Source organism: Alosa alosa, chromosome 5, assembly GCF_017589495.1.
Source record: "Alosa alosa isolate M-15738 ecotype Scorff River chromosome 5, AALO_Geno_1.1, whole genome shotgun sequence".
Lineage (NCBI taxonomy): Eukaryota > Metazoa > Chordata > Actinopteri > Clupeiformes > Clupeidae > Alosa > Alosa alosa.
Genome location: NC_063193.1, coordinates 22,155,154 through 22,181,456, shown reverse-complemented (window position 1 = coordinate 22,181,456; position 26,303 = coordinate 22,155,154). Strand labels below are relative to the sequence as shown.

The 26,303-nt window shown below is 41.7% G+C and overlaps 3 protein-coding genes and 1 long non-coding RNA gene across 9 annotated transcripts; 2 read left to right on the top strand and 2 right to left on the bottom strand.

Moving 5' to 3' along the window:
* Window positions 1-70: 70 nt before the first annotated feature.
* Window positions 71-11,202, bottom strand: trafd1 (TRAF-type zinc finger domain containing 1). Of its 3 annotated transcripts, none has more exons than XM_048242971.1 (12): window positions 10,945-11,202; window positions 10,234-10,280; window positions 9,931-10,066; window positions 9,348-9,401; window positions 8,645-9,074; window positions 5,848-6,111; window positions 5,643-5,707; window positions 4,259-4,513; window positions 2,373-2,499; window positions 1,528-1,756; window positions 1,138-1,198; window positions 71-974 (listed from the first exon to the last, which is right to left on the bottom strand). In XM_048242971.1, exons 2-12 carry the CDS (start codon window positions 10,266-10,268, stop codon window positions 936-938), a joined length of 1,695 nt encoding a protein of 564 aa, XP_048098928.1. In that variant the 5' UTR covers window positions 10,269-10,280; window positions 10,945-11,202; the 3' UTR covers window positions 71-935. The 3 variants fall into 3 exon arrangements, with proteins under 3 accessions (XP_048098928.1, XP_048098927.1, XP_048098929.1); XM_048242970.1 differs by having other exon boundaries at window positions 11,015-11,201; XM_048242972.1 differs by lacking the exon at window positions 10,945-11,202 and adding an exon at window positions 10,741-10,892.
* Window positions 11,185-11,799, top strand: LOC125294357. Its single transcript, XR_007193518.1, has 2 exons — window positions 11,185-11,276; window positions 11,537-11,799. It is a non-coding gene; the product is annotated as an uncharacterized LOC125294357 (long non-coding RNA).
* Window positions 11,740-20,601, bottom strand: tcn2 (transcobalamin II). Its single transcript, XM_048242974.1, has 11 exons — window positions 20,583-20,601; window positions 19,662-19,739; window positions 19,401-19,468; window positions 18,339-18,522; window positions 17,990-18,159; window positions 17,730-17,882; window positions 13,811-13,983; window positions 12,906-13,080; window positions 12,515-12,695; window positions 12,093-12,211; window positions 11,740-11,950 (listed from the first exon to the last, which is right to left on the bottom strand). The coding sequence occupies exons 3-11, from the start codon at window positions 19,459-19,461 to the stop codon at window positions 11,889-11,891; spliced, it is 1,278 nt and encodes a 425-aa protein (XP_048098931.1). The 5' UTR covers window positions 19,462-19,468; window positions 19,662-19,739; window positions 20,583-20,601; the 3' UTR covers window positions 11,740-11,888.
* ccdc117 (coiled-coil domain containing 117) lies at window positions 20,152-26,292 on the top strand. 4 transcript variants are annotated; one of them, XM_048242978.1, is made up of 6 exons: window positions 20,152-20,253; window positions 21,634-21,811; window positions 23,108-23,158; window positions 23,435-23,698; window positions 24,711-24,857; window positions 25,141-26,292. In XM_048242978.1, the coding sequence occupies exons 2-6, from the start codon at window positions 21,666-21,668 to the stop codon at window positions 25,409-25,411; spliced, it is 879 nt and encodes a 292-aa protein (XP_048098935.1). In that variant the 5' UTR covers window positions 20,152-20,253; window positions 21,634-21,665; the 3' UTR covers window positions 25,412-26,292. The 4 variants fall into 4 exon arrangements, with proteins under 4 accessions (XP_048098935.1, XP_048098932.1, XP_048098933.1 ...); XM_048242975.1 differs by lacking the exon at window positions 20,152-20,253 and adding an exon at window positions 20,493-20,572; XM_048242976.1 differs by lacking the exon at window positions 20,152-20,253 and adding an exon at window positions 20,497-20,572 and having other exon boundaries at window positions 25,144-26,292.
* Window positions 26,293-26,303: the final 11 nt, after the last annotated feature.

The window sequence follows — 26,303 nt, the reverse complement described above, 5'->3', positions numbered from 1 at the left end:
CAAATACCAGTTTCATACAATTCAGCCAACACTGTTAGTGTTACCATGTTTGAATAACTATGACCTCTGATGGGTTCATTAGAATCCTTTATTCAGATTATAGTGTTTTCACAAAAGAGGACATGATGTATTGCATGAGGATTTCTGGTTAAATCACAAATATGCTTTGGACCCTGTTCTTTGGGAGGGCAGCGTAAACAGGCAGAGTTGTACGTCTTTTTCATTGTAATAACCAGCCTTTACACATTTTTCTCTTCTAAGATGTGCACAACAAACTTGCCAAACAGGTCTGAATAGTCTCAGATAGATGTCAAGACAGATTGACCAACTCACCCTTATATCAACCCCAATATAGGCTATTATCGAAAACACCACATTTTGTATCTAGACACATAGTTTATAATATAAAACTTAAATTATCCTTCCATATTTTTGTTGAACAAAGAATTTACTTTTAAAAAGGAGAAAGTATAAAAAGGATAAGATATACATTATGTAAAATTAGGAATAATGTAGACACACATGTAGTGCAAGAAAAGCATTACATTGGTCAGAAGCCACATAAGTCTTACATTCTTCAAAATGAGAGTGCAAAGGATCTTCAAAAATGACACAATTAATTGCAGATTCAGAAACAAAATGTCTCAACAACATTTAAAGTTCACCTGACCATTTTCAAGATAGGCTATCCTGCATATGATCTAGATATACAGTATGCCCTAGCAACCCGTTTACTTGCCTTTCCGGCTCGAGAGTGGTCGAATTTATGTTATTGATGTTATTGAAACATTCATACATTTCTTAACATGCAAAAAATGGTGTGATTTTGTAAAATCACTGTTGTTCCCTTTAAGACAAACACACACACAAATTAAGTTTAGCCTCCTGCAGTCAGTGCAAAGAGCAAATTATGATGTAATTGTCTTTCTCACGCCTCAAGACTCTTCCTTCTCCACATTCTGTTTCTTGGATCCCTGTAGTCAAGAAAGATACATAAAATATACATGCAAATATATGACAAATAAAACAAACACACACACACACGAACAAAAAAATACTACTACAGGACTAAGGCATACTGCTACTGATTAGGTGCTTTAAATGGAGGAACTAAAACTTCTAGAATGAATGCTGTACCTTAGCAACCCCCGTGTTTCGCTGGCTTCTGCGTCCTTCTGATCTTCCTCTGAATGGATGGCTGCATATTCAAGAAGAGATAAGAAGTCAAACACACTAAAGTGACAGTAAATCCTACAGGACAATCATAAGGAAACACAAGAGGCTACCCCAAAACAGAGCCCCCATGTGAGGGTAGTCTTAACATTGTCATAGTAAAACAGTTTTACATATCAGAAGGTAAGAAAATACTTCCAATACCTTTCTATACTGGTCAAGGTAATCATTATTAAGAACATATGGCTCCATCTTAAGTGAGGCAAGCAGTATGCCACGATTCAGAATCAATAGACTACATTGACCGCCTAAAAGCTTTTGTGTCAGTAACTTCTGAGTACAAATAGCGTTTACCCAGGGGCTGTTGAGGGGCTGACCGTGGGGCTGTAGTTTGCAGCCGAGCCGCCGTGGCCGTCCCCTCCTCCTCGGTGGAGCTTGTTCTTCCCCTGCAGGTCGGAGTTGGTGTTCTTCCCGTGGGGGAGCAGGCCAGCGTGGGGAGAGGCTTTCCAGGGCTCCCTGGGAGACGCCCCTGTCCTGGACCACCCTAGCGAGGCCTGGCCCAGTAGGTCCTCTTCTGGGTCCGCTGTAGACAGTCAAGAGTACAGTGTACTAGTGTTCAGTAGTGTGATTGGTGCTGTTGGGTCTCACAGCCACCCACAGTGACTTGGGTTAAATCCATTACACCACCGTGGCCCACTGGTTAGCACTCTGGACTTGTAACCGGAGGGTTGCCGGTTCAAGCCCCGACCAGTGGGCCGCGGCTGAAGTGCCCTTGAGCAAGGCACCTAACCCCTCACTGCTTCCCGAGTGCCGCCGTTGTAGCAGACAGCTCACTGCGCCGGGATTAGTGTGTGCTTCACCTCACTGTGTGTACACTGTGTGCTGTTTGTGTTTCACTAATTCACCGATTGGGTAAAATGCAGAGATCAAATTTCCCTCACGGGATCAAAAAAGTATATATACTTATACTATACATTACTGTGGCTAACTTAGACAGACTGTACCAGTGTTAACTAATAATGCCAGAGGTCATCAGGTCAGTGTCCAAAATATATTCAAAGCGGCTCTGTTGGAGACACAAAGACTCATCTGCGTTCGAGGGGTGGGACTTAGTGATGGGTCAATTAAATTACGCCTCTGTGGTTAAACGAGTGGGGGACATCTGGACATGCTAGCATATGACTGCTGAGAGCGCTCACCTTGGTGCCGTAGCCTTCGTTGGCGTTCAGGTGAGTTCCTTGCCACTTCTCTGGGTGGAAACAGAGGCTTCTGTGCAGACACTTTTTCCACTGGATAAGCTGTTTGTGTTCGGAAGTCACATTTATCCTGGTAGGAAATACAATTACAATACAATACAATACATGTTTTTTTTTTGAGCAGCCAAAAAAATTCCCCATGTCTAGCTATTCCAAAAAACAAAATATTCCTATACAACTTGAAACTCGTTACGCTGTGGAACTACCCTTTTCATCAAGACATATATCTGTACACCGATAGTTTGATTATAGAGGTGACTACAACCATCATTTAAAGATTTGGTATAACAAAAGCATAAACAAAACCAGTAAGTCAGGTGCCAAACAATGACCTGATAATGACGTGCATATGAAGTATTCCCAGCTTATGAGAAATGTCTCATTAAAATGTCAAGTCTGTAAGACAACTTGCAAATACAGGTCAGTAGAATCATATATATATATAATAAAGGCTAGATGTCTCGTCCGCGCTGCTGGCCAATGGAGGTCGACGTCCGCACCTGGCGGCCATGTAGCCACAGTCAGTTCGTCACTCATAACATTGTTTCAATGGTGCATACTTTTTAAATAACCATAACTTGCTCAATTTTCTACCGATTTTCAAATGGTTTGGTTTGTTATAAATGTCAGATATGTAGTTATGACACTGCACACTTATGAATAATTATACATTTATCATGTTCAAGCATCCAGATTATAGCCATGTTAATAACGTTTGTAAGAAACCAAACCGTTTGTAAATCCATCAAGATTTTAGAGAGATAAGAGTATTTGTGTTCGTGCAGATCACTCACCTTACATCAAGTACTACAGAGCCCACCAGATCGCTTGCCTGTGACAAGATGGCCGCCGGTGATGCGGTTAAGAGACTCCATAAGACATCTAGCCCATAGATATTAGAAAGCTAGATCCCACATTGACTGTCTAGTTCTATGAGGTGGCATTGTAAACGCGGCCGTCATATTGGTGGGGGCAGCACTTTTACTGTCTATGGGCAACATTTGCAGGCAATCACAGACACCTGTCTGATTTCCAGTCAGAGTCACATGCTCCTCCATTGGCCTCCAGTGATTGCTGCCCCCACCAAGATGGCGTCGCTATTTACGTACGTTCTGGAGCCCAATGCGGTATCTAGCTTTCTAATATCTATGATCTAGCCAGAGAATGTCTAATAAGGGGAGAACTGCCACTCTCGGAAAACTTCCGGTTTCTGAACTGGTTGCAGTTCCTTCTGTGGTTCCACATGAGGGCGCTCGTCCACAAGTGCAGAATGCATGGAGGTCTATGGAGCTGTACCCCTCAAAATCCACTTTTCTCAGGTTATACTTTTTTTTCAAGTAATTTGAATATTGTATTCGAAAGGGGAGGCAAAGAAAATACACTTGGTTGAGTATTATATTTTTTAAAGTCACTTAATTGTTCTAAAAAGCCTTTCAAACGTGTCAATGATGTCACTCATTAGCACAATGCTAGCGTGTTATGGGCAAACAACGAATCAAACTGTAAGAAATCAAAAGGACATAAGTACTTTCGTTCATTCAACTTTTGACCTATAACTCATGTTGAAGTTATACAAACTACAATCAAATCTGAGATTTGTCAACGACAATCAGGTGAAAGAGACAAATTTAGCCGTCTAGCTCCATTGACTCCCATTCATTCTGCACTCATGGCGATCGCCCCCAGTGGAAATCTGGTGGAACTGCAACCAAAATTCGGTACAATGGGACTTAATACAGAGTGGCCAGGCTCTCCGTAGACGGGCTCTGATCTAGCCTTTATTATGTATATCTATGAGTAAAATAGTTCCCATTCCACCTGCTCATTACCTGGTGGTGAAAGACAACACTTTCCTCCAGTGTGACGCCACAGAACTCGCATGGAATGAGCACGTCGCCCTCTAAGGGACTGGAGGGTGGACTGCAGTAGAGTGGGGAGACTGAGCGAGGGAGGGTGGGAGGACTCGGAGGGCATTCGGGCATGTTCAACAGACCACTACCACCCTGGCCTGTGCTGCTTTCATAGGGGAGAGACGTGGGCTGCTTGCTGAAAGATGCAATAGCTGAAGCAGGGCTGCAACCCGTCTGTGCAAAGGGAAAAATAAATCAGGGATATAATAGTGATACGAGCAATTGTGACAATAATAGATGATTAATAGAGGGTTGTAAGGTTTGCAACTATGCATCTACCATTTAAATAATTTTAATTTGCAAATAGTATTCCTAGTACTATGGCACACTAACAAGAGGGTGTTTACTTGATCATTTCATAAGTTTCATAGACTATATGAACATCTGTCGTTCATTAAGGACATCAAGAAGATTTCAGAACTGTTCGGACCTATTGCACAAATAAAGACCCGTAAAGAGCTGTAAAGGTACCGGTAAATTAATGCCAAAAGGTGAATGATGCCAGCACATAAAAAGCCATACAACCAGCTATTTAAGAACATTTCCTTTCAAGTCTGTGGACAATAGCCACTCAGTGGAACAACAACAGTCTAGCTAAAGGAAGGAAGTTGGAGGAGGGTGGGCTGTAAGTGGTAGCCTGTAGCAAAACTGCCTGGATACATTTCCTACATACACAGAACCAACTCAAAACAAGGGAGGTAACTGGAGTCCAGTTTCCATCCTCTGTTCATGACCTGTCTGTGTTTACTACGCCCCAGACTCTCCTCTGACTCTGGGTCAGTGGTCATGAAACTATGACAACAAGGACATTAAACAGCCCAGCCAAAATCCAAAAACCCAGCCAATTCCACTAGGAACCAAAAAATGCAACAAGAAGGGGGAAATTGTCTTTTGCTTTCAGAACCACTGTCAATTGGCACAAAAAATGCGAACCACAGCCAAACTAGCCTGGGAAAGGTATCTTTGAAGGTGTAAGGCGGGGATTACATTGGCCAGCGGCAACGGCAAGCGTAACGCAACTCTCAGACCATAATAAGACAATTGAATACGCTGGCGTTGCGTTTTGAAAATTTAACCAAGTTCAACGCTCAGTTTATTCAACGCTAGCGTTACGCCAGCGTTGCCACCGTTACGCTGTCGTACCATAGAGAATAGGAAACCTGCCGCTTGCCGCTGGCTAATGAGATCCCCGCCTAAAGGTGTGTGTGTGTGTGTGTGTGTGTGTGTGTGTGTGTGTGTGTGTGTGTGTGACCTGTTTGCAACCTGTTGGTATGTGGGGAGATGGTGGAAAGGGGAGTCTGACCTGGTGAAGAATGAGGTCCTCCTCTGGAAACAGCTCCTCACAGAACTCACAGGGAAGCATGATCTCTGAGAAGGGATACCCAGAAAAGCCCAATCAGCACCAACACAGAGAAGCATTTACCCACAAGTCATATTACATGCAGTGCCTGGATTAGTGGCTATTAAACAACATGAACACTCTGTCAGTAGGGATGGACTACACTGACCTGATGGGCTATGGTTTGCGGGTCCTCTAGGAGGTGCGATGTTACAGTAGTTGTTGTTGGCTGGTGCCTGGAGGCTGCTGTGGACAGGTGTCCTTCCGAACTGGTGATCCCAAACGTCTGTCCACACACCCTCCTGGCCATCCATGTCATCCAAACTGAGGGCCAGCAGGTAGTCCAGGCTGGAGGTGTCGTCGCTCGGAAACTGGCCCGGAGGCCACAGCAGACTGTTGTTGTTGTTCCCTAACTCTGCTTCCTGCTCCAGCACTGAAATAGAGATATGCACGTGTTTACACCACTTCCCAGTATAAATTGATCCAAAAAGAGTTTGAGTTTGTCAGCCTTAGGCCCTCAATATAAAATCTAAACTTCTACTCTGCACTTCATACATGCTATCTACAGGGCTTAAAGCATGGAACCTTTCTGTAAATCAGAAATGTTCTGTTATATATAAATCTTATTTATATATAATATAAATGATTATCTATTAATATCTATTTTAAAATCTTAAACAGCCAAGCCCACATCTGAATTCTGGCACACAGGAATAGCGTCTGTGAGAACAAGGCCAACAACTAGAGGAACAGGTGTATAAGCTAGATCAGGGGTGTCAAACATAAGGCCCGGGGGCCAGATCAGGCCCGCCAGCAGGTTTCATACGGCCCCCCAGATGTTTTGGGCAGGAAGGGAAAATTACAAAAAAAAAAAAAAAAGATCTGTACATCCAGTTGTCTTCAACAATGTGTAATAAGCAATATTTCTATGATATGCTAAATCGATTCAATCTAGCACTACAAACAATCCTCAGGATGAGAAAGCAGAAAAAATAACATGGAAGTAGTAGGGGATTTCAAGAGAGAAAGGACAGTATATGACAGTAAAACATTATTTGTACTTGTTTGCTCGTCAGTGATATATCATTAAATAACACTCTGATATCCATGCAGAAAAATTATAATGACCACTATGATGACAATGACGGCCCCCAACAAGGTCTCATTCCAACAAATCCGGCCCAACAACAACACGTTACATTTACAGCGGGGAAAATAAGTATTGAACACGTCAACATTTTTTTCAGTAAGTATACTTCCAGTGAGGCTATTCGCATGAAATTTTCTACAGACATTAGTATTAATTTAGGTAATCCACACATATTAAAAAATCCAAACATTAATGTCCCTAAGTACAGTTATGAGTAAAAAAGTGGAATGCAACAGGAAAAAAGTATTGAACACGCCTACTGAAATTTCTTAAATACTTTGTGGAAAACCCTTTATTTGTAATGAGAGCTTCAAGGCATTTCCTCTATGACGAAACTAATCAGTCGCAGTATTCAGGTGTGATTTTGGCCCATTCTTTTAAACAGATAGTCTTTTAATATTGAAGATTCCAGGGGTCCCTCTTGTAAATCCTGATCTTTAGGTAACTTCCAAAACTGTTCAATTGGATTTAAGTCAGGGCCTTGATTTCCTTTCTCTGAAACCAATTGAGTTTCCTTTGCTGAATGCTTTGGATCATTGTCCTGCTGGAAGGTCTAGCCATGTCTCATCCTCATTGTCCTGGTGGATGGCAAGATTCTCCCAAAAAAATGGCTCCATTCATCATTTCTTCAACTGTATGAAGTCTGCCAGTACCATGAGATGAAAAACAGCCCCACACTGTGATGCCTCCACCTCCAAACGTCACTGTTGGTATAGTATTTTTAGGGTGATGCACAGTGCCATTTCTCCTCCAAATATGGTGTGTAGTATGACATCCAAAGAGTTAAATTGTGCTCTCACCTGACCAGAATACAATCTCTCAGTATTTCATAGGCTTGTCCAAATGTTGTGTAGCAAACTTTCAATGAGCTTCGACATGTTTTTCTTCAGTAATAGAGTCATGTCGGGTGAGCATGCATAGAGGCCATGGCGGTGGAGTGCATTACCTATGATTTTCTCTGTAACAATTGAACCTACTGCCTCCAAGTCTTTCTGGAGTGGTCCTTGGCTCTTAGGCTACGAAATCTTGTGAGGAGATCCTGTGCATGGCCGATTGATGATGCAGTGATGTTCTTTCCACTTGCAGATAATGGCTCCAATACTGCTTACTGGATGATTCTTAAGTTTTGAAATGCATCTGTAACCAGTTCCATTGATATGTTTTGCAACAATAATGTTGCAAAGGTCTTGGAAGAGCTCTTTGCTTTTACCCATCATGAAATGTTTCTTGTGTGACAACTTGGTAATGAAAAACCTTTCTATAGCTCATCAATATGTACTAACCCAGCTTACATTAATTTGCACAGATAGGAGGGATAATTACTCTCTAACTATGTATAGATTCCAGCTCGTTCCTTGCCATTCCTCGTACTGCTTTTTCCCCTGTGCCATTCCACTTTTTTACTCATAACTCTACTTATGAACATTAATGTTTGGATTTTTTTTTTATGTGTGGATTACCTAAGTTAATACAAATGTCTGGTGAAAATGTAATGCAAATAGCCTCACTGGAAGTATACTTAGTGAAAAAAATGTTGACGTGTTCAATACTTATTTTCCCCGCTGTATATAGCACTTTTCTCAACACTCAAAGCGCTTCACATGGAAAGGGGGACCTCACTAACCACCACCAATGCCTACCAAGGCCCACTACCTAATATGAGTTTGACACCCCTGAGCTAGATGAACAAGAACTAAAAGACTTTATATGACACATTTTGTTCACGCAGCATTCCACTAACTAAGCAGTTTCGAAGGGAGATGCTGGTAACTGATACAGGTATATAACCATCTAAAGTCACTTGCTGTTAACTCACGGCGGCTAAATTCGTTGTTCCTGGGCGCAGTGTTCCTTCTGCCCCTCATCCCCACTGTCCCACGGGTGCTGTTGTGCAGTCTGCCCTCTATAGGCCGCGGTGGCGCTCTGCAGTCCGTTGCGCCAGCATTGTTGTTGTTGTGGAGCCGCTCTTGGGCCCTCAGCAGATTGTGGATGGAGTGGGCCTCGAACCAGGCACCCGGAGACTGGGGCTCTGCTGCCCAGATGGAGCTGCTCCTCTCCTGGGGAGGGGTGAGGCTCCCGCACAGGGCCGGGTGGATGTCACGCTCCCGCAGCATCACGTTGCACTTACATATAGGGCAGGGCTCGGTGCGGGTGCCACAGTAGTCCTCATGATCCCCAGCCTGGACAAAGGCCAACTCTAGGTTGCAGTACTGACATGGTATCATGCGCTGGGGGCACTCTGAAGTCTATAGGAGACATAACAATGAGTAAGCTCCATTTTCATCATCGTCATACAATCTGCAATACCCATTGAAGTGAATACACTGGTGTATACAGCATAACTAACACCAACAAATGTTCCATGTATTTCTTTTCTATTTCAACCAAGGGAAGTTCAAATGCCTGTGCCAGTCACGCAAATTTGTTTCATTTTACTGACATTTATTTTCTATTATAGTAAATTAAATTTCAATTGAATCATGGGACTGTCTTACAACAATCGCAATTAAGACAAACACCTGATGAGTCTCCATCAGCCTCTTCTCCACCTTTAACCCACATTTGCACTGCACCTAAACAAAATAAATTGAGAGACATCAGAAAAAATATTCAGGAACTGTTAATAACAGGCCTTGCGTTGACCTAAGGCAGAATGTGTCAAAGCTAATTGCAGTGCTTCTTGTGTGAAGATAAAGTTGTATGTGTAACAAGTGGGTTGTCTCAGTTTATGGTGGTTGTCTCACAACTTTTCGTTAAGATTAAACAAACACAGCATATAATCACTAAGAGACCACTAAACATTTTTAACAGGAAAATCAGAGTAGTATTTACCAAATCTAAGTGTTGATCATACCTGGTGTTATTCCAAGAATGTTGTATAGTAACAAACCTGTCTAAGTAAACTTAAAGTAAGTGGAAAGCGTTCTAATGGATGATCCCTATAGTTTTATTCTCTTAGCAAAACAGCCACATTTCTATTATGAAATATACCAATTACTTTATTAATTTAGTCAGATTTATCACCAAAGCATAACCTTGGAATACCCCTCTGAACTGATGTATACCCTCAAGCTCACTGTAGCATGTGCATGCTACCTGTACCTGTGCATGCTCCTGATCTCTGTGCTGCTGCAGATCTGCCCGTGGGACAGGCTCCTGGCACACATCACAAAGGGCAATATTTCTGCGACAGTGGATCTCATGAGTGGTAAAGTTAGCTTCTGGTATGTCATGCTTGCTGCAGGGGGGTGAAAATATGCACAGGGAGATCAGACTCACAACGAGAAAAACGAGAAAGGGCTGGCAGGCGATGAATTGCCAGACCTTAATCAAAACTGAAATCAAAAGTTATCCTAGGATATTTGTTTCGCTTGTCTCACTAAATTATGTACAATGACTCCTTACCAGTTTCCGCAAAACTGCGTGTTTTCCTCTGCCATTTCCAGCGAGATCTACGAAAAAACAACATAAACAAACGAGAGAACGCGTTCACCAGATTGTCAGAAACTATGTTGCTCAGACACTGTACAGTGTATCTTCATAAACAACAAACATGACCTAAACTCTAGCCTTAGGACAGCTTGGAAGGGCAATTTTTTAAAGGAGTCATGTTATCTCGCATGCCCTCTCCACATTTCATATTAATCTGAAACAGTTTATTTCATTTCAGATGACCAGTTCAACTTCCAGGCAGAAGCCTTTTTAATTTGCTGTAACGATAACGTTAACAAGCAACTGGTTTTAGCTAGGTATCGGGAATTAAGAGGCTTACACTGTAGTTTACAGTGCATCCTGATTCGCCAATTTTTTTTTTATCTTCGAAGCAAGCTGGCGATACTAATAGCTAATGTTACCAAACTATCTACAACCGGCGGCTACGGGAATGCAATGACAAGCTATGCGAACACCTACCTTGTGCTACACTGGCTATGCTATCTAGCCCGCAACCACTTTGTTTGTCCAAGCTTAAAACAGAAGCAGAAGAGAACATAAAAGGTTTTTCTCGCATCTAGTTTTACTTGTTGGTGTTCATTCGAGATTTTTTTTAACATGCTAACAAGAGGCTGGCAAGTAAGCTAACGTAAAGTGAACCCAGGAAATACTTCAGGCTAGTACCTTTGCTAGCTAGCCTGTTAGCTTAAATTCTTGAATTCTTTACTCAGTCGTTACACCACTTGCTTATCACCTTGTTGATATCATCAAGCCAACGCCTGGGCAGTTATTTTCCACTGATCAGTCTTGTTGCCCTCCACGCTTTCAGTTTTACTGAAACGTTCTAGGTTACAAGTTATGATGGACCGCTATGTAGGTCAAGACATTCATCCACATCGTTTGGAATGACGGGTCGTGCTGCTGTTGTGTTCAAGGGCTGGTCGGAAATCCCGAAATCGGAAGCGGCGCTCGTGCAGTGCAGCCAAACATCTGAGACTTGCTCAACTCCGCTTCAGGTTTCACTTCTCTCTGCTTTGAAATTGTCTACACATATCTGAATCTGACATGGGTGATATCTAAAATACGAGATAAAAAAAAAAAAAATGAGATTGCAGAACCAGCCAAAAGTTGCATTAGCCTACAAGTGCATGGTTTAGAGAGAACCTGGGTAACTCATGGTAAATCTTCTAGGAAATTTAGCCGAACATAGCCTAGCGACCCAGGTGTGTCACTAACTTACCATATAGGCCTACCTACTTGAATTTACTGTTTATAGAAATGGTCTATGGAAAAGGCCGCAGACAAAAGGAAGCATCTGGACAAGTGGCACAATTTGTTGGTAGGTGTTTTGTTTAGGAGTGTGAAAGTTAGAGTTTTAGTTGTAAGTGCTGCTCTAAATAGCATCTATTTGACACAGTAATTGTAGCTAATGTCAAAACAACAACAACAATAAAAAAAAAAACATTTCAGAACTGTACATTGATAGATAGATAGATACTTTATTGATCCCCATGGGGACATTCATTGCATGGGTTTAGAGAAGAAAAAATGTTACAAGAACAATGAAACATTTGTGTATTACATTTTTTATTGAAATCATAGTGCCTTTTTTCCTAGTGGTAGTAGCCTTAGAAACTACTGTTTTTGATCGTGATTTTTTGGGCTGCCTCAACCTTGTAGTCTGTGACACCTGTGAAATACATAATTCTAATGTTATAAAAACACACAGTTCATCATCATCTTATTGAATATATAAAATAAAACACTACATTAAACAATAAGTCATGAATAATAAGTCATTATATATTATCGAGCAGGAATCATTTTCTCACCCTGGCCGAGAGCCTTGCCATTAGATGACAGGTGCCAGTATCTGCGGTCAGACTGACGGGCCTGCTCCCCGTTGACAGAGCTCAGGAAGGGACCCCACAAGCTGGACTCCTTCTCAAACCTAGATGGAGAACAGTAGTAAGAACTACTCATTATAGAGAAATGAAACGCTTCCAGGTAGCATATTCGTTTTGATAATATGAATCATATTTTCTTTTATTTGGATTTGGAATGTACACTGAGATTGTGAGAATGTGTAATTATATGAATATCTCAGTCCATGGAGCTGATGTCCTTTTTTCTTTTTAGTTATTCAATTTGATCAGAAGTGTTAATTTATAAAGAGGAACAAGCTATTTCTTTATTAGTAGGTTTGCATTGGTTTGTCATTTGCATGCATTATCAAAACAAATACCAGACATACGTGAAACCAGCCTGATTTCCCTGAAGAAGTGTCAGTGCCTCAAGGAGTGACGAGCCCTTGGGAACATCCACAGAATAAGTAGAGGCCATGTTGTCAGACTTAACCACCTCAACCTGCAGATGTATTGTGGTCTGGCTTGGGAGCACTATCACAGGAGATGTAGTGTCAAGGACCAAAGTATCTGAAAAACAAACACAGATTTTTAAGAACTTATTATAATTATATACTGAAAATAAATAGTATAATTAAAGAAAAAATATCCCTTCCCTTATCAAGAACGACAATATTCATAAGTAGCTCTTATGATGGGTCTCGTTATTGTCAGAGGTACACCACCATGACGGTTCATTCATGTTTTACACTCGCGCAACTCAATACAACAATTTCCTACCATCCTCATTCCTGCATTCCTTGCCCTTGAGACTGAGGTAAGAGCGCTGCTGCAGGGCCGGTAGAGTCTGGGACATGGCCATGGGGTTGCCATACGTGCCCTTCCTCACATCCTCTCTCAGGGCCTCCATGGAGGCAGCACACGCCTGCATGTCGCTGCCCATAGCCAGCAGGGCCTGAAGTGGAGAGAGGAGAAGAAACAGTTTATAAACACACTTCAATGAGGCCAGGCGCATACCAAAGCAGTAAAGAATAATTGAGGTTTTAATATATTAAAACAACTGGAACTCCCTCCCCCAACCTCTTCGTGCCTGTCCTTCTCTTCCTTTCTTCAAACCTTTCTGTTTAATGATCACTTCTCCTCCACACCCAACACATAGCTCCATACAGATAACTTGTCTTTGTTGTATTGTTTTGTTTGTTTGTTATTGTGTTTCCTTGCCTTCCTACTATGTAAAGTGACCTTGGGTTTGAGAAAGGTGCTATATAAAATAAACGTATTATTATTATTATTATTATATTTATATTTTCTCTTCTTTTCTTTCTTTCTTTTTTTCCCCACAAATGAGTGTTACTAATATACCTGTTATCTATCTTAGAAATATTTACAAGAACATGATATTGAAAAGATCCTGGTCAGAAGATGTTGAGACAATAAATATCCTGAATACATAAGGAAGCATTATTCTTTCTAGAGAACTACTTGAAACACTTTTCATTTCCAACCCTCAAGACTGGCAATATTGATAGTCAGCCATCATATTCAGCCATGGTATCTGCAGCAGTCAGAGGTAGATCAAACTACACAACCCATTCATATAACATTATTGAGAGCACTACTCTCAGTATTATAGTTTAAGTGAGTTTGGGAACCACAGGTCTTATGACTTGTACATCAGCTCTAACCTGCACAGCCAGTCCTGTACTGAACTCGTTGCCCATGTGTCCATCAGCTCTCTTAGAGTTCAGCAGCCTCTGTTTGATGGTGTCCAGGGCCTTCTCCAGCTGAGTGGCATCCATCACATGGGAGCCAGCATTCTTCAGGCACTGCAGGGCCATCCCAGCCATGGCATATGTGTCTATCAAAGGCACCAGAGGTCAAGTCATGGAGCAAGTGAGTCTTGTGTGGCTCAGTGGATAAGCATATGAATTAAACTAGATGTACCGCATAGCGGTACAAAATATGACCGCCGCTCAGTCCTGTACATCCGTTCCGCGAAAATAAATCACACGTCAATTTGTCTCCATATTTTACTCCATCCCCCACTCTTGAAACTTTTGTGTATGCTTGTTTGGCATGCCTGAGTGTGTGTGTGCGGCTCCACAGAAAGTAGCCTACTGGTGCTGAAAAGGTGAATAGATTGTAGAATAGCCAAAGAAGATGTAGCATTGTTATAAAACCTTTAAAATCTCTAAACAATCACAAGTAGGGCAGTTCATCACAGTTCATCCATTGCAACTGGATTGATGAAAGGTCACATACACCTGTAGGCTACATTGTATTTGGGAAAAACAAAAGGTATCAGCATAATGTTATTTATTTATTTATTTATTTATTTTTATGTATTTATAAACAAAAACATCTCTGTCAGTTCCATGCCGTTTTCAACAGCTATCAAAAACAATAGCAACAATAAATCTTCTACATAAGATTTTAGCCATCTTTAGTTCATGTAATACTTTATTGTCAATGCACAAATTAAGTAACAGTAGTCTGAAACGTTATTGTTAATGCACAAATTAAGTAACAGTAGCCTAGTCTGAAACGAAATGTTGTTTTACATCTAACCAGTGGTGCAAATAACTGACATGTCCAAATGGGCCTTGATGAAATGCGTCATAGACTGTTCATACACATTTTAACGGGCCAAAGTTGAAGAGCTTTTGTCCGTTATTGTTCGCAGGCAAATATAGGCTGATTCATGTTCCCTTGCATTGTGTAACTGAGGTCCATGGCTAGTCTGGCTTTCATCAGACCAAGCTCAATCTTTTAAGAAATCAAAAAAATAAATAGCGGGCAGATCAGGCTGGGTTCACCCAGCCTAGTCCATAGGCACCGATATTGTTTAATTTTCCCGATTGAGCTATATACGCTCTGGCAATTCTAAATGCAAAAATGCATCAGGGAGTTATGACAAAAACGGTAACTAACAAACTAGATCCTTAATAGAAAGCTGTTAGCTTCCTAAGCAACAGGTAGGATTATAAGGTAGGCCTATTTACAACATAAATTGTCAATAGGCTATGCTGGCGACAATAAATAAAATCTCCTTTGAAACCAATGGTTTACTTTTACAGTATCAAGCCGGACTTAAACTGTCATATCGTGGGCGAAAAGTTGTAATAACATTCACGCAGCTCCATGAGTCAAGGAAAGCGAATGAAGTATCCACTTCTAAATGGGACCCACTACACAGTAGCTTAAGGTGTGTTGCTAAAGCAGCCATAATGAAATGAAGGTGTCATTGTTTGGATACTTCACACACACGTGCTTTTTAATTTCACAGACTACAACTACCAAGCTGTAATCAAAGCACATCGATTCCCCTCACACCCCTGCACGCACTTAAAACAAAATAAACAGGCGCCTCAGTCTCACGATGTATAGGCAAAACTGTATCAGACCGGGTGTAACGTTGGTAAATCTTCCATTGCACAGAATGATTTTGTAGCACATGCAATAAATGACAGTCGAAAAGATACAAACAGTGCTGCTATCAATTTGCTTGGTATAACCGCATTTATAGTTTTCTACAAATGCAATCAATCAAATGCCTCCATCACTCAACCAACGCTTAACGGTAACATTACCTAGGTCCTTATTGATATTACAAGATTAACGCATCTGCAGTAAAACCAAGCATGTCCGATAAACATCCTCAGATTTATTTCGCTTCAAGAAGAAATGGGAATTACACTTCATGTGAACATCGCCCTATCCTTATTAGATGTTCGCTCATGTAAATTACAGTCCTTGTAGGAAGCGTCCATTGTTTTTCCAACCCACTTTTAACTTCCAACAAAATTACGCCTCACTGCAACGATGCTCCATCTAGTGGACAAACGACTACTTCTCGCCAATACTGAAAATGCAGCCATGATGATGAATATTTATTTTGGCTTTCTTTTAATCCTACTGAATTTGTAATTATGTATCGGCCGTTCTAATACCGATAGTATGGGGCTAGTGGGGCTACATACCCACCAAATTTCATGTACCCCGGTGGTTCAGTGTCCCGGGTATCAATGACCAAAAATTCAGGGAGTAGAGGACGGGAAAAATTCTTGAATTGTGTGCATGTGTGCGTGTACAAATTTATGTTTATGTGTGTGGGTGTGTGTGTGTGTGTGTGTGTGCGTGCTTGTGTGTTTGCCTGCGTATGTGTGTTTGTGCATGTGCATGCATGCGCATATGTCTACTGTGTGAGTATGTGTCATAATGTTATGATTACTGTAAATGTATGTGTGTAAGCGTGTGTATCTGTTTATGCACATGTGTGCACATGGAATGGGTTAACATGACCCCTGGAGGCAAACATACGGAAAAAATTGATTGGTCATCCTAGGCCCTACAGTTCTCAAGATATTCACAGAGAACTGTGTCTGCCCTACCCTCCTTTCGGGGGGTCCAGTCCAGCGGGGGCTACAGATCAAAACGAAGAATGACGGTTCCATGCTATCCATGTGGGGGTACATGCCCACCAAGTTTTGTGTACCCGGTCTTTCAGTGTCCCGAATCCTTGTTGGTGTATCGCCACTAAATGTACACATAAATTATTTTATTGTAAGGCCCCCATGAACGAAAGTACACAAAACTTGGCATGCATTCGAGGGTGTCATAATGATCCTACACTTTTAATTTCGTGCAGTTTTGACCTTGTCAGCCAGAGATATTGTGATGAAAACACCTAATTTTTTGCTTTTTAATTTTTAACTAGGTGGCGCTATACATGAAATAAGTGGTAATGGGATGGGTTGACATGCCCCCTTAAGACCAACATACATAAAAAAGGTGGACCTCCTAGGCCCTACGGTTCTCGAGATATTCACAGAAAACTGTCTCCGGCCACCTACAGGCCAGTTGGTGTATAGTAACATAAATTAATTTATTGTGTGGCCCCCCATGAACAGAATTCCACAAAACTTGGCGTGCATACAGAGGATGTCATAATGATCCTACACTTCCAATTTCGTGCAGTTTTGACTATGTTAGGTCACAGATACCTTCAATTACAACACCACATTTTTACTTTTTTGTGTTTAACTAGGTGGCGCTATACATGAAATGAGTGGTTATGGAATGGGTTGACATGGCCCCTTGAGATCAACATACAAAAAAAAATGGTCCTCCTAAACCCTACGGTTTTCGAGATATTCACAGAAAACTGTGTCTGCCCTACCCTCCTTTCGGGGGGTCCAGTCCAGCGGGGGGGCTACAGATCAAAACGAAAAACGATGGTTCCATGCTATCCATGTGGGGTTACATGCCCACCAAGTTTCGTGGTACCCCGGTCTTTCAGTGTCCCGGGAATCATTGACGGAAATTTGGACATGCTAAAAGAAAAAAAAAAAAAAAAAAAAAAGACTAAACCTATATGACCGCCGCTTCGCTGCGCGGCGGTCATAATTAATTCATAAACAATGAAAAAATGAAGAATGAATTAAAAGTGTAATTCCAGTTGGAAAATACGAGTTCCAGGTCATGTTAAAGGAGCCAATCTGGGCAATTTTTACATGGATTTTGTTCGCTAGACATCGCCGAATACTGTCAATAGGAAAATCAGCCGGATTTCTCCTTTAACATCAATGTTATCATATTACTTACCAATGCAAAGAGAGTCACCATGCTTGATGAGTCCACGCTCCACAGCATGTATGAGCTTGTTGCTAACGTGTGGGTTCACTCGGACTCCACTCAAACACAAGGTCAGTATGCCAAGAGAATACTGGTAGTAATTGGTCAGTGGTCTTTGACTGACTGTAGGTTTAGCAAACAAAAGTGTTATACAATGCAGTACCAAAATAAAAAATGAACAACAGAATAGACTAATGTTAAAAGGAGAGGTTAAAATGAAATACTCTTACATGCAATATGTTCCTTTTCATTTTCCATCTGTTTCTTGAGATGTGTGAGAAGAGAGTCACTCTTCTGATTGACACTAAACGTCAGACTGTTGACATCATGGCAGGAGGATTTCAAGGCCAGGATGTACAGAGCGAGGCGACCCAATACTGCCTGACCCTTGCTGAGAGAGCTACACAGAACCAGAAATACAATACTGCCAATGAAGATACTGGCATGGATATGATGCTGTATTTCAACATTCAAAAGATCAGTGATTCCTACACAAGCTGGAGAATTTAATAGGGAGCTAATCACAATCATGATTTCTTAAAGGGTTGGAAAGGCACTATGAGCATCACAATGGGCCACCTCTCAATGTCATTGTGAAGTTTGGTCTTGAGGTTGTCCAGATGCTCAGTCTCCTTGTTGAGATTGTGAGTTGTGGAGAGACGCAGAGCCAGATGCACACTGGGATTGGGAAGACTGTCTTTGTCCTCAACAGAACGAAGCAGCTGCTTATTGAGGGAGAGTAAAAGCTTGTCATGGTCCTGTGCTGTGGGGTTAGTAGAGATAAAAAGACAGATATTGCACACACATGAAAAAACAAACATTTGAAGAGTTCTCAAGAGAAGTTACTGTTTGAAAAAATTAATTAATTAAAAAAAAAAAAAATCTTGTGTGAATGCTGTTTTTAATAACATATTTTATGATTACAATTACACCAGGAACGTGGGCAACTGAAATAGTAATGTTAAAACTTAAAATAACAAATTTGATTTAGAGCATCTTTACTTTCATTTGGAAGACCAAATCACACATATAGTTTAACTGAACACCACACTGCCCTTGCTTCCTCTGCTGTCTCAGCGTTCCCCTAGTTCACCCATTAACCTCAGTGACCTCATAAAACACCAGGATTTCAAGAAACTGAGAGATGTCACTAACACACCTGACAGGACAAAGTACAGAATAAACTTCCGTTTCCATACCCTTGTGCATGCAATGATGTGTAGTGTTACCATATAACAAACAAGTCATAACATTGGGTTTAGTGATATGGGATTAGTATTTTTTTAAATTTGTGAACTCTTTAAGTGTTTCTTTACAATATAACTCTGATTCAACTTTACATTTACAGTACTTGTCCTCCATATAGCAAAACCTACATTGGCACATTGCATTCAGCAGGAACACTCAGGCTGGTTGTGCTGATCACACTGTTATCACACAGAGCTGTATGAATGTTGCAACAATCTGAATGCTGCTGCAATTCTGTGCATTCCCCCACTATCACTGTTCTGGTAGAACTTCAAGAGCCAATAGCACACGAAGCAATACCACCAGAGTGAAATGCCAACTATTACATAACAATTATTTCACTCAGGCTTTCAAAATGAGTCTATAAAAACGTTATAATAACTTGATAATTACCACATGGTTTGGCAGTTGCCAGAACAACCAGAGCACTCACAATGCAGAAAATGACATTCATAGTTGACCTACATGAGTAGAGATGCGTTAGGACATGTATGAAGTCGTTTTAAAACAAGGTTACCGTTTATGCTCTATACTGAGGCTCAACTTGGTCAGCATCTAACCTTGTAATTGTCATATACTTAACCACATTAGTCATTTGTACCTGTTCACTATTACTAATACATCATACATTACAAGTGAGTATAGCCTACCTACCTCTTTCAGGTTGAACCACACTTCTTCTCCACAGCTACAGCACAGTGGCAAATTTGTTGACTCCCATCTTATGCATGGCTTAGTTGAATCACGTGACGTTTTTAGTGGGAGGGAATAAACAGAGTTTGTGAAATCCATTTTAGGTTAATCTATTACATTGGACAATTTTCGAGGATTATTTTTAAAGCAACACAAAAGAGTTTTTTGTACCTTAAAATAATGTTTCCAAAATTGTTTCCGTGGTTCATCAACTCGTAACAGGGTGAACGGCACTTATGCATTCGCTTCGCGGCCCTTTATTGGCTATAACCGCACTATGTAAGTTTGCCAGATCGGGTAGCGGGTTTGTAGTTCGATGGAATGAGACATAAGAAACTACACATTTTACTTGTATGATGTTGCAATACATCGTACTTTCATAAAATCATGCAACATATTCTACCTTGTCTATGGACATCGTTATTTGCTAAGCCATTGCTGGATAAACAAATAGCGTGCGTGCGACAGAGGAAAAGTTCTTTGGTGTTGCTTTAATAGCCTAATCTTAATTTCAGGTTTACTAGGCCTATTTCTAAGCCTTTTTCGAGTGTAGGTAAGATATCCTATTTCTTGCTAGAACATTTCTTACATGATGGTCGAAGGTTAAGTTACTTATTACTTTTGACAATTTAAATTTAATGATTGCATCTTGTATAGTGAGGCATAATTATTATTTTAAAATTGCTAAATGAGTGCCTTGAAATTTGACATGTTTTAACCTTAACTGGGGGCGGTGTGTGTAAACTACAAATTCCAGAATGTTCTGCACTGATCTAGAAATGTGTCAAGGCCATTCATGAACACTTGAAAACCCGAAACGCCGTTTCTCTGCATTGTTGCAAAGAGTATGGGGCTTCTATACTCTTTAATTGGTAACCTTACCTTGATATGTAACAATGTTGTTAGTGTTGTATGAAGTTCTCTGGAAGTAGACTAGTGGCTACACTGACAGCTGCATCCTATGGCTGCATCCTATACAGATAAACAAATCGACAAGGGGGCGGGACAATTATGCTAGCTAACTGTAATGTAGCACATGTTTTCGTATGGCAAACAGTCACCGATCGGAATATTGAGCTCGTTTGATTTATAGTAACATCTCGCCAGTTGTAAATTATTTTCCATGTGGTGTCCTGTACTAACAAGAGACTATATGGAATGGAATATAATACGTTGAGAAACCAACTCGCTAGCAGGCCAGATTACTTGCTAGCTAGTAAGCTAATGCTGCTCATCTTTCTTGGTCATTTTAACAGTTTCTTAGCTTGTCCGCCAGCAGACTTTACTTATGATTTTTGTGTGGTGGAACCTCATTTAATTTCCAAATCGGTGAAACAGCACTTTTAAAGGTATGGTGTGAAATGTTAATGTGTGTGGCGCTGACGACTTATTTTAATAATCTATGCAATGCGAGGTAGCTTGTTGCTAACTAGGAGGTAACTTACAAATAACGTTACTTAAACTGAATTAACCATAATCAAACAGAAACATTGTGTTAATGTTATAGGTTATAGAATGTGTTCAGGTTTACAATCTATTGCCAAAAAGGCATGCGATGTAATTTAATGATAACGACAGTCCAAACTACGTTATTACACTATTAACTCAAAAACAAGTTTTAAATCGTGCTCTCTCTCTCTTGTATCTTAAAGTTGTGGCCTAACTTGATGTTTACAGGTACACTGATTTTAGAGGAAATCCACGCGAAGATCATTGTTTTATTGCGGCCCTATAAATTAAATGTGCCTATTTGTAAGTGAAATTAGATGGCTACTGCCATGACTTGTAGTTAAATCACTGCAGCTGTTTGTTGGTGGACATTCTCGGTATCAGTGCTAACCACAATGTTTTCCACTATTGAATCACGTCATATAAAGCCAACAGCCTATTCAAACGTATGAGGTAATATGTCAACTGCATGTTTCCTCCCTAGGGTTGCCACAAATCAGTTTTCACTACGTGAAGATGCATCATCCCAGCCCAGCGAGCAGTGAGCTGGGGTTCTTCCCCCCACCCTTCTCTCCTCACCGCCATATTCCTGACTTGACTGTCTCAAAAGATTCCACCAGTGCAACATGCCACTTCTCAGGGGCAGACTCCAGGATAAATACGTGAGTTACCTCTGCATCCTATAACAGACAATTAGTAGTCTATAGACTGTTCATACTGCATGATGTTAACTGTTATGATGGATACAAGGATACAAGGAAGTTTATTGTCACATGCATATAGTTACTGGAAGTAAGAAATGCAGTGAAATTATGTCTGGTGTCAGCCTATTTGTGCATTTATTGGGGAGTGCAGTAGAAGAGGGGTTTAGTAGATTAAGTGGCAGGGGGTGCATAAGAAAGGTGGGGGAGGATTGGGTTTGGGGGGGGGGGCACCAACAAGGAGCATCCAAGAGCAACAGGGGCAAGGAAACCCTCCTTTACCAAGGAAGAAACCTTGGGCAGATCCACGGCTCAAGGGGCTAAACCAACTGCCAGGGTCTTGGTGTGTGTGTTGGGGGGATGACAGGGGAGATGGGATAGTGTGCTGTGTATGCGGGGAGAGGGCAGTGTGCAATATGTGTGTTGGGAGAAGCTTCCTCATGAGACAATGTGCTGTGTATGGGGGGGGGGGGGCAGTGTGCTGTAAGTATGTTGGGGATGTGTGTTGGAGAAGCTTCCTGATGAAATAATGTGCTGTGTAGGTAGGGGAGAGGGGGGTGGGCAGTGTACTCCAAGTATGGTGAAGGGACTTACTATTGCAAGCAGAGTACTGTATGTATGATGTATGTGAGTGATGACAGTGAAGATGTGTGTGTGGGCGGGAGGGGAGTGGAGCAGTGACTGTGTGTGTGTGTAGTGTGTGTGTGGGTAGGTGGGGGCAGTGTTCTGTAAGTATGTAGAGGATGTGTGTTGGAGAAGATCCTGAAGACAAGGCTTACTGTAGCTAGCAGTGTGCTGTATGTATGTGAGGTGATGACAGTGATGATGTAAGTGTGTGTGATGGGGGTGGGGGGCAGAAAGGCTAGGCAATCAAGGACATGGGTAGATAGATGGAGGAGAAATCAAAAATAATAAATAAAAAGTTCTATGGAGATGTGCAAAAGTTGGAGAAAGTCAGGTGTGTGTGTGTGTGTGTGTGTGTGTGTGTGTGTGTGTTTGACGTGTGATGAAATAATAAAATAAATAAAAGGTCTGTAGCATAGGGAGAGGGATGTAAAAGTGCTAAAAGTCATGTAGGTGTGTGTGTGTGTGTGTGGGGGGGTTAACAGAGAGTTAACATAACTGGTTTGATGATGTTATACAGTATAGATAACCGATTAACAACAGGATTGCACACAATGATTGTGAAGTATGATGAGGCAGATTCTTTCCTTTGGGAGGAATGTAACCTTGCTTTGTCTTATGTTATGCCTGCAGGAGCTGGGAGAGGCGTTGCTTGAGAAAGCATAGAAGGAGAGCAGACGATGAGTGAGTCAGTTGACCCAAATGTTTTATGCAGGGTGATTTATTGAGATGTGCATTTTAGCACATTATGATTGGTCCCTTACATACCCCGCAGTCATTATTATTTTGTCTCAATACGCCTTCAGAGGTAGTCCTGTTTTATTCCCCCATCTTAATACGGTTTTCTATAAACTGGGTTATATACCCTGTGCTGATACAGTGGGAACGTGATTATTATTGTTGTAGTGGTTATGAATGAAACTTCACATCACTGTGTGTCTTTGGTCCCAATCTTCTCAGAGCTTGCAGTCCCAAAAGAAGGCGGCTGACGGGGGAGGAGCCCGTGGAGGATCCAAAGTCTCACTGGTCTCTGCACTGCTCTGCTGCGGCAGCAGTGGCCTCTGTGGACCCTACCCCTGCGCTGCCTCAACCTGACCTGAGGGGCCGGCGTGTGGGCCTGGTCACCCCCAGTGCCCCCACTCCTCTCCCTCCTGCCACAGACGCGGACGGGTCCTGCATGGAGGTGGAGGCAGCACAGAGGAGACTGCAGGAGATTGAGGAAAGGTCATTGGCTGCGTTTTATCCATACTGATTATGGTCATGACCGTCAGTTTACAGTCTGCAAATGCAGTGATACATTGTTGAATGGGTGTTCCATTTCTCTATAAGATAATATCCTTTCATTTGACAACGTCAATATGAACTTATTTGAGGGGGTTAACGAAGATGAAGAGAGGGAATCATCAATCATTAGCTGCTTTCAGACAGGTGTAAGTCTGCATGTTCTGCGGATATCAAGTGGTTGGGTCTTATATCTGAACAACATAACTGGACATTTGGAACTCCGAACTTAACCGGCTCTTACACTACTCCGCTCCTAGTATTTCAGACGGACATTATGTAAGTGAGCTCATGTCTGAACGAAGTGAAGAACATGCAGAGATTCTGTTCATGTGCATGTTCAACCTGTTCAACCACGTGGAGATTATGTTCATGTCATGTGCGTCAATGTCGTTCACACATAATATCTGCATGTAAGCATCATATCTGAATCACCCAAAGGCTTTGACAAAGATCTGCATATAGTGTGGAGGACATGTCTGAAAACAGTTAATGTTTGCATTTTATCCATACTGACTATGATCATGACCATAATTTTAGTCTGCAAATGCAGTGATACATTGTTGAATGGGTGTCACTGTCCACTTTTCTAGAAGATAATATCATTTCATTTGGCAATGTCAACATGAACCTTATTTGAGGGGGTTAAAGAGGATGAAGAAAGGGAATTGTATTTAAAGTTTTGTAACTAAGGTTGAGTCACACAGGGTTTTGGTGAGGTCAAGAGTGTTGTGACTTATCCAACTGGATTCAGTACATTTTATTTACTGTCTGTGTAGCTGAATCCAATGGAACAGTTACAGACTACTATGAATACAGTGGATGTTAGTTTGGCAGAGTCAGGCTAACAAGAACTACAGTGTGTAGTGTGTAAGGAGAAGAATATACCAAACATGTCACATTCATCCATGATTGGTCCATGACATCCAGTGACCATGTTTTCTCTGTTGTGCAGAATCACATTAGAGGATGACGATGACGAAGAGGACCTGGATGTGGAGCCGGCCCAGCGGCGGCCTGTGCTGGTCCTGTCCGACAGCTTAAAGGCGGGGCTGCAGCGCGGCATCGGAGACATTCTGCCCCACAACGTGGCCGAGTCTGTGTGAGTATAAAGTCCATGCTACCCGTGGGTCTCCATTCTGTCCTTCTAAACAGGGAGCCTGAGTGGAAGTTTACTTGGGGCAACCTGTGCCAACACCATAATCCACAGCCGGGACAACCACCTTGTGCCATTATGAGTGGGATCCCCTTGTATCCTGTTGTTGGAGCAACAGGGATCAGAGATCGAGTCACTTCTCTTTTGGTCAATGTAGGTCAATAACATAATGTAGATGCTACATATTATCATATCTCTCTCTCTCTCTCTCTCTCTCTCTGTGTCTAAGTAGGAGTCATTCATGCATGCAGTTGGTGGTGTGGCGCCCCCCAGAGGACGCTCTGGCCCGCCGGCTGAAGGACTCCCTCCAGCGGCAGCGCAAACAGCAGCAGCAGTTTGCCAGCAGGCAGTCCACCAGCACGGCGACCAGTGGCAGCGCCGGAGCCCCGGCCACCCCACCGCCGCAGGGGCACCTCAGAGACTTCAGCGAGGGGGCCCTGAGCCCAGGCTACGGCTCGTCAGCGGCCCAGGAGTCTGGGGAGGAGGACATGGAGTTGTAGAGGCACAACTGGGCCTCACCACCATTTTGTGTGTCGGACCGGGTGGCGTGCCACCATTTTGTACGTCACTGATTGCTCTGGTGTCTAGAGCAGAGGGCTATATGCAGAAGTGTCGGCTGCGTGTATTCACTTAGGGAGTTATTACTTGCCAAAAAAGAAACGCCATTTATCTATGGTTTTGGAATTGCACTATGGTTAATTGAATGATGGTTATGGTAGTGTCACAATGTGCAGATGAGAAACAGCTTCGGTGCTACAGGGACCACAGCGAAGGACTATCTGTTTTGGAAAGTTTATTGCCATGTACTGCTTTGTATTTTTCAGCAATTCAGTGTAAATCACACCAGTAATAGTACAAGTATAAATCAAGTCTTGTTTTGTTACATAAAGCTGAGCAAACGCGTTGGAAAAGTACTGTTCAACAGTTCAATAATTCCTCCCCAGACAAAATATTACTTGGGTAAGAACATCGGTGCAATACCACTTTTGGTGAATGTAATTTCAGTTGCTGTTTGCCATTTCTTTTTTCTGTCTAAGTTTGTATGGCTTTAAAAGAGAAGAGCTATTGAAAGATATGCACTAGCACATATCTGTTAACATGCTTAGCTGTCCTTTCAAAAAGACGTTTCCAGTGTAATTTTCTTGTCCTTAAAAGGGGGAGTAAATGCACAGCGTGGACCCAGATCCGACAGTGGATTGTCTGTAGGATTTCAGGACATAAAAGTGCATGGCCATACTTTCTGCCTTAAGAAATAAATGGTGTCTACAATTATATTTGGGTTGTAGATAGAAAAATGTACAAGTGTATTGCATTTATCATATAGTAAATCTTTAATGTTTGTGTGATTTTTTTAAAAATAAAATAATTATGGCTCAACATATTTATGACAGA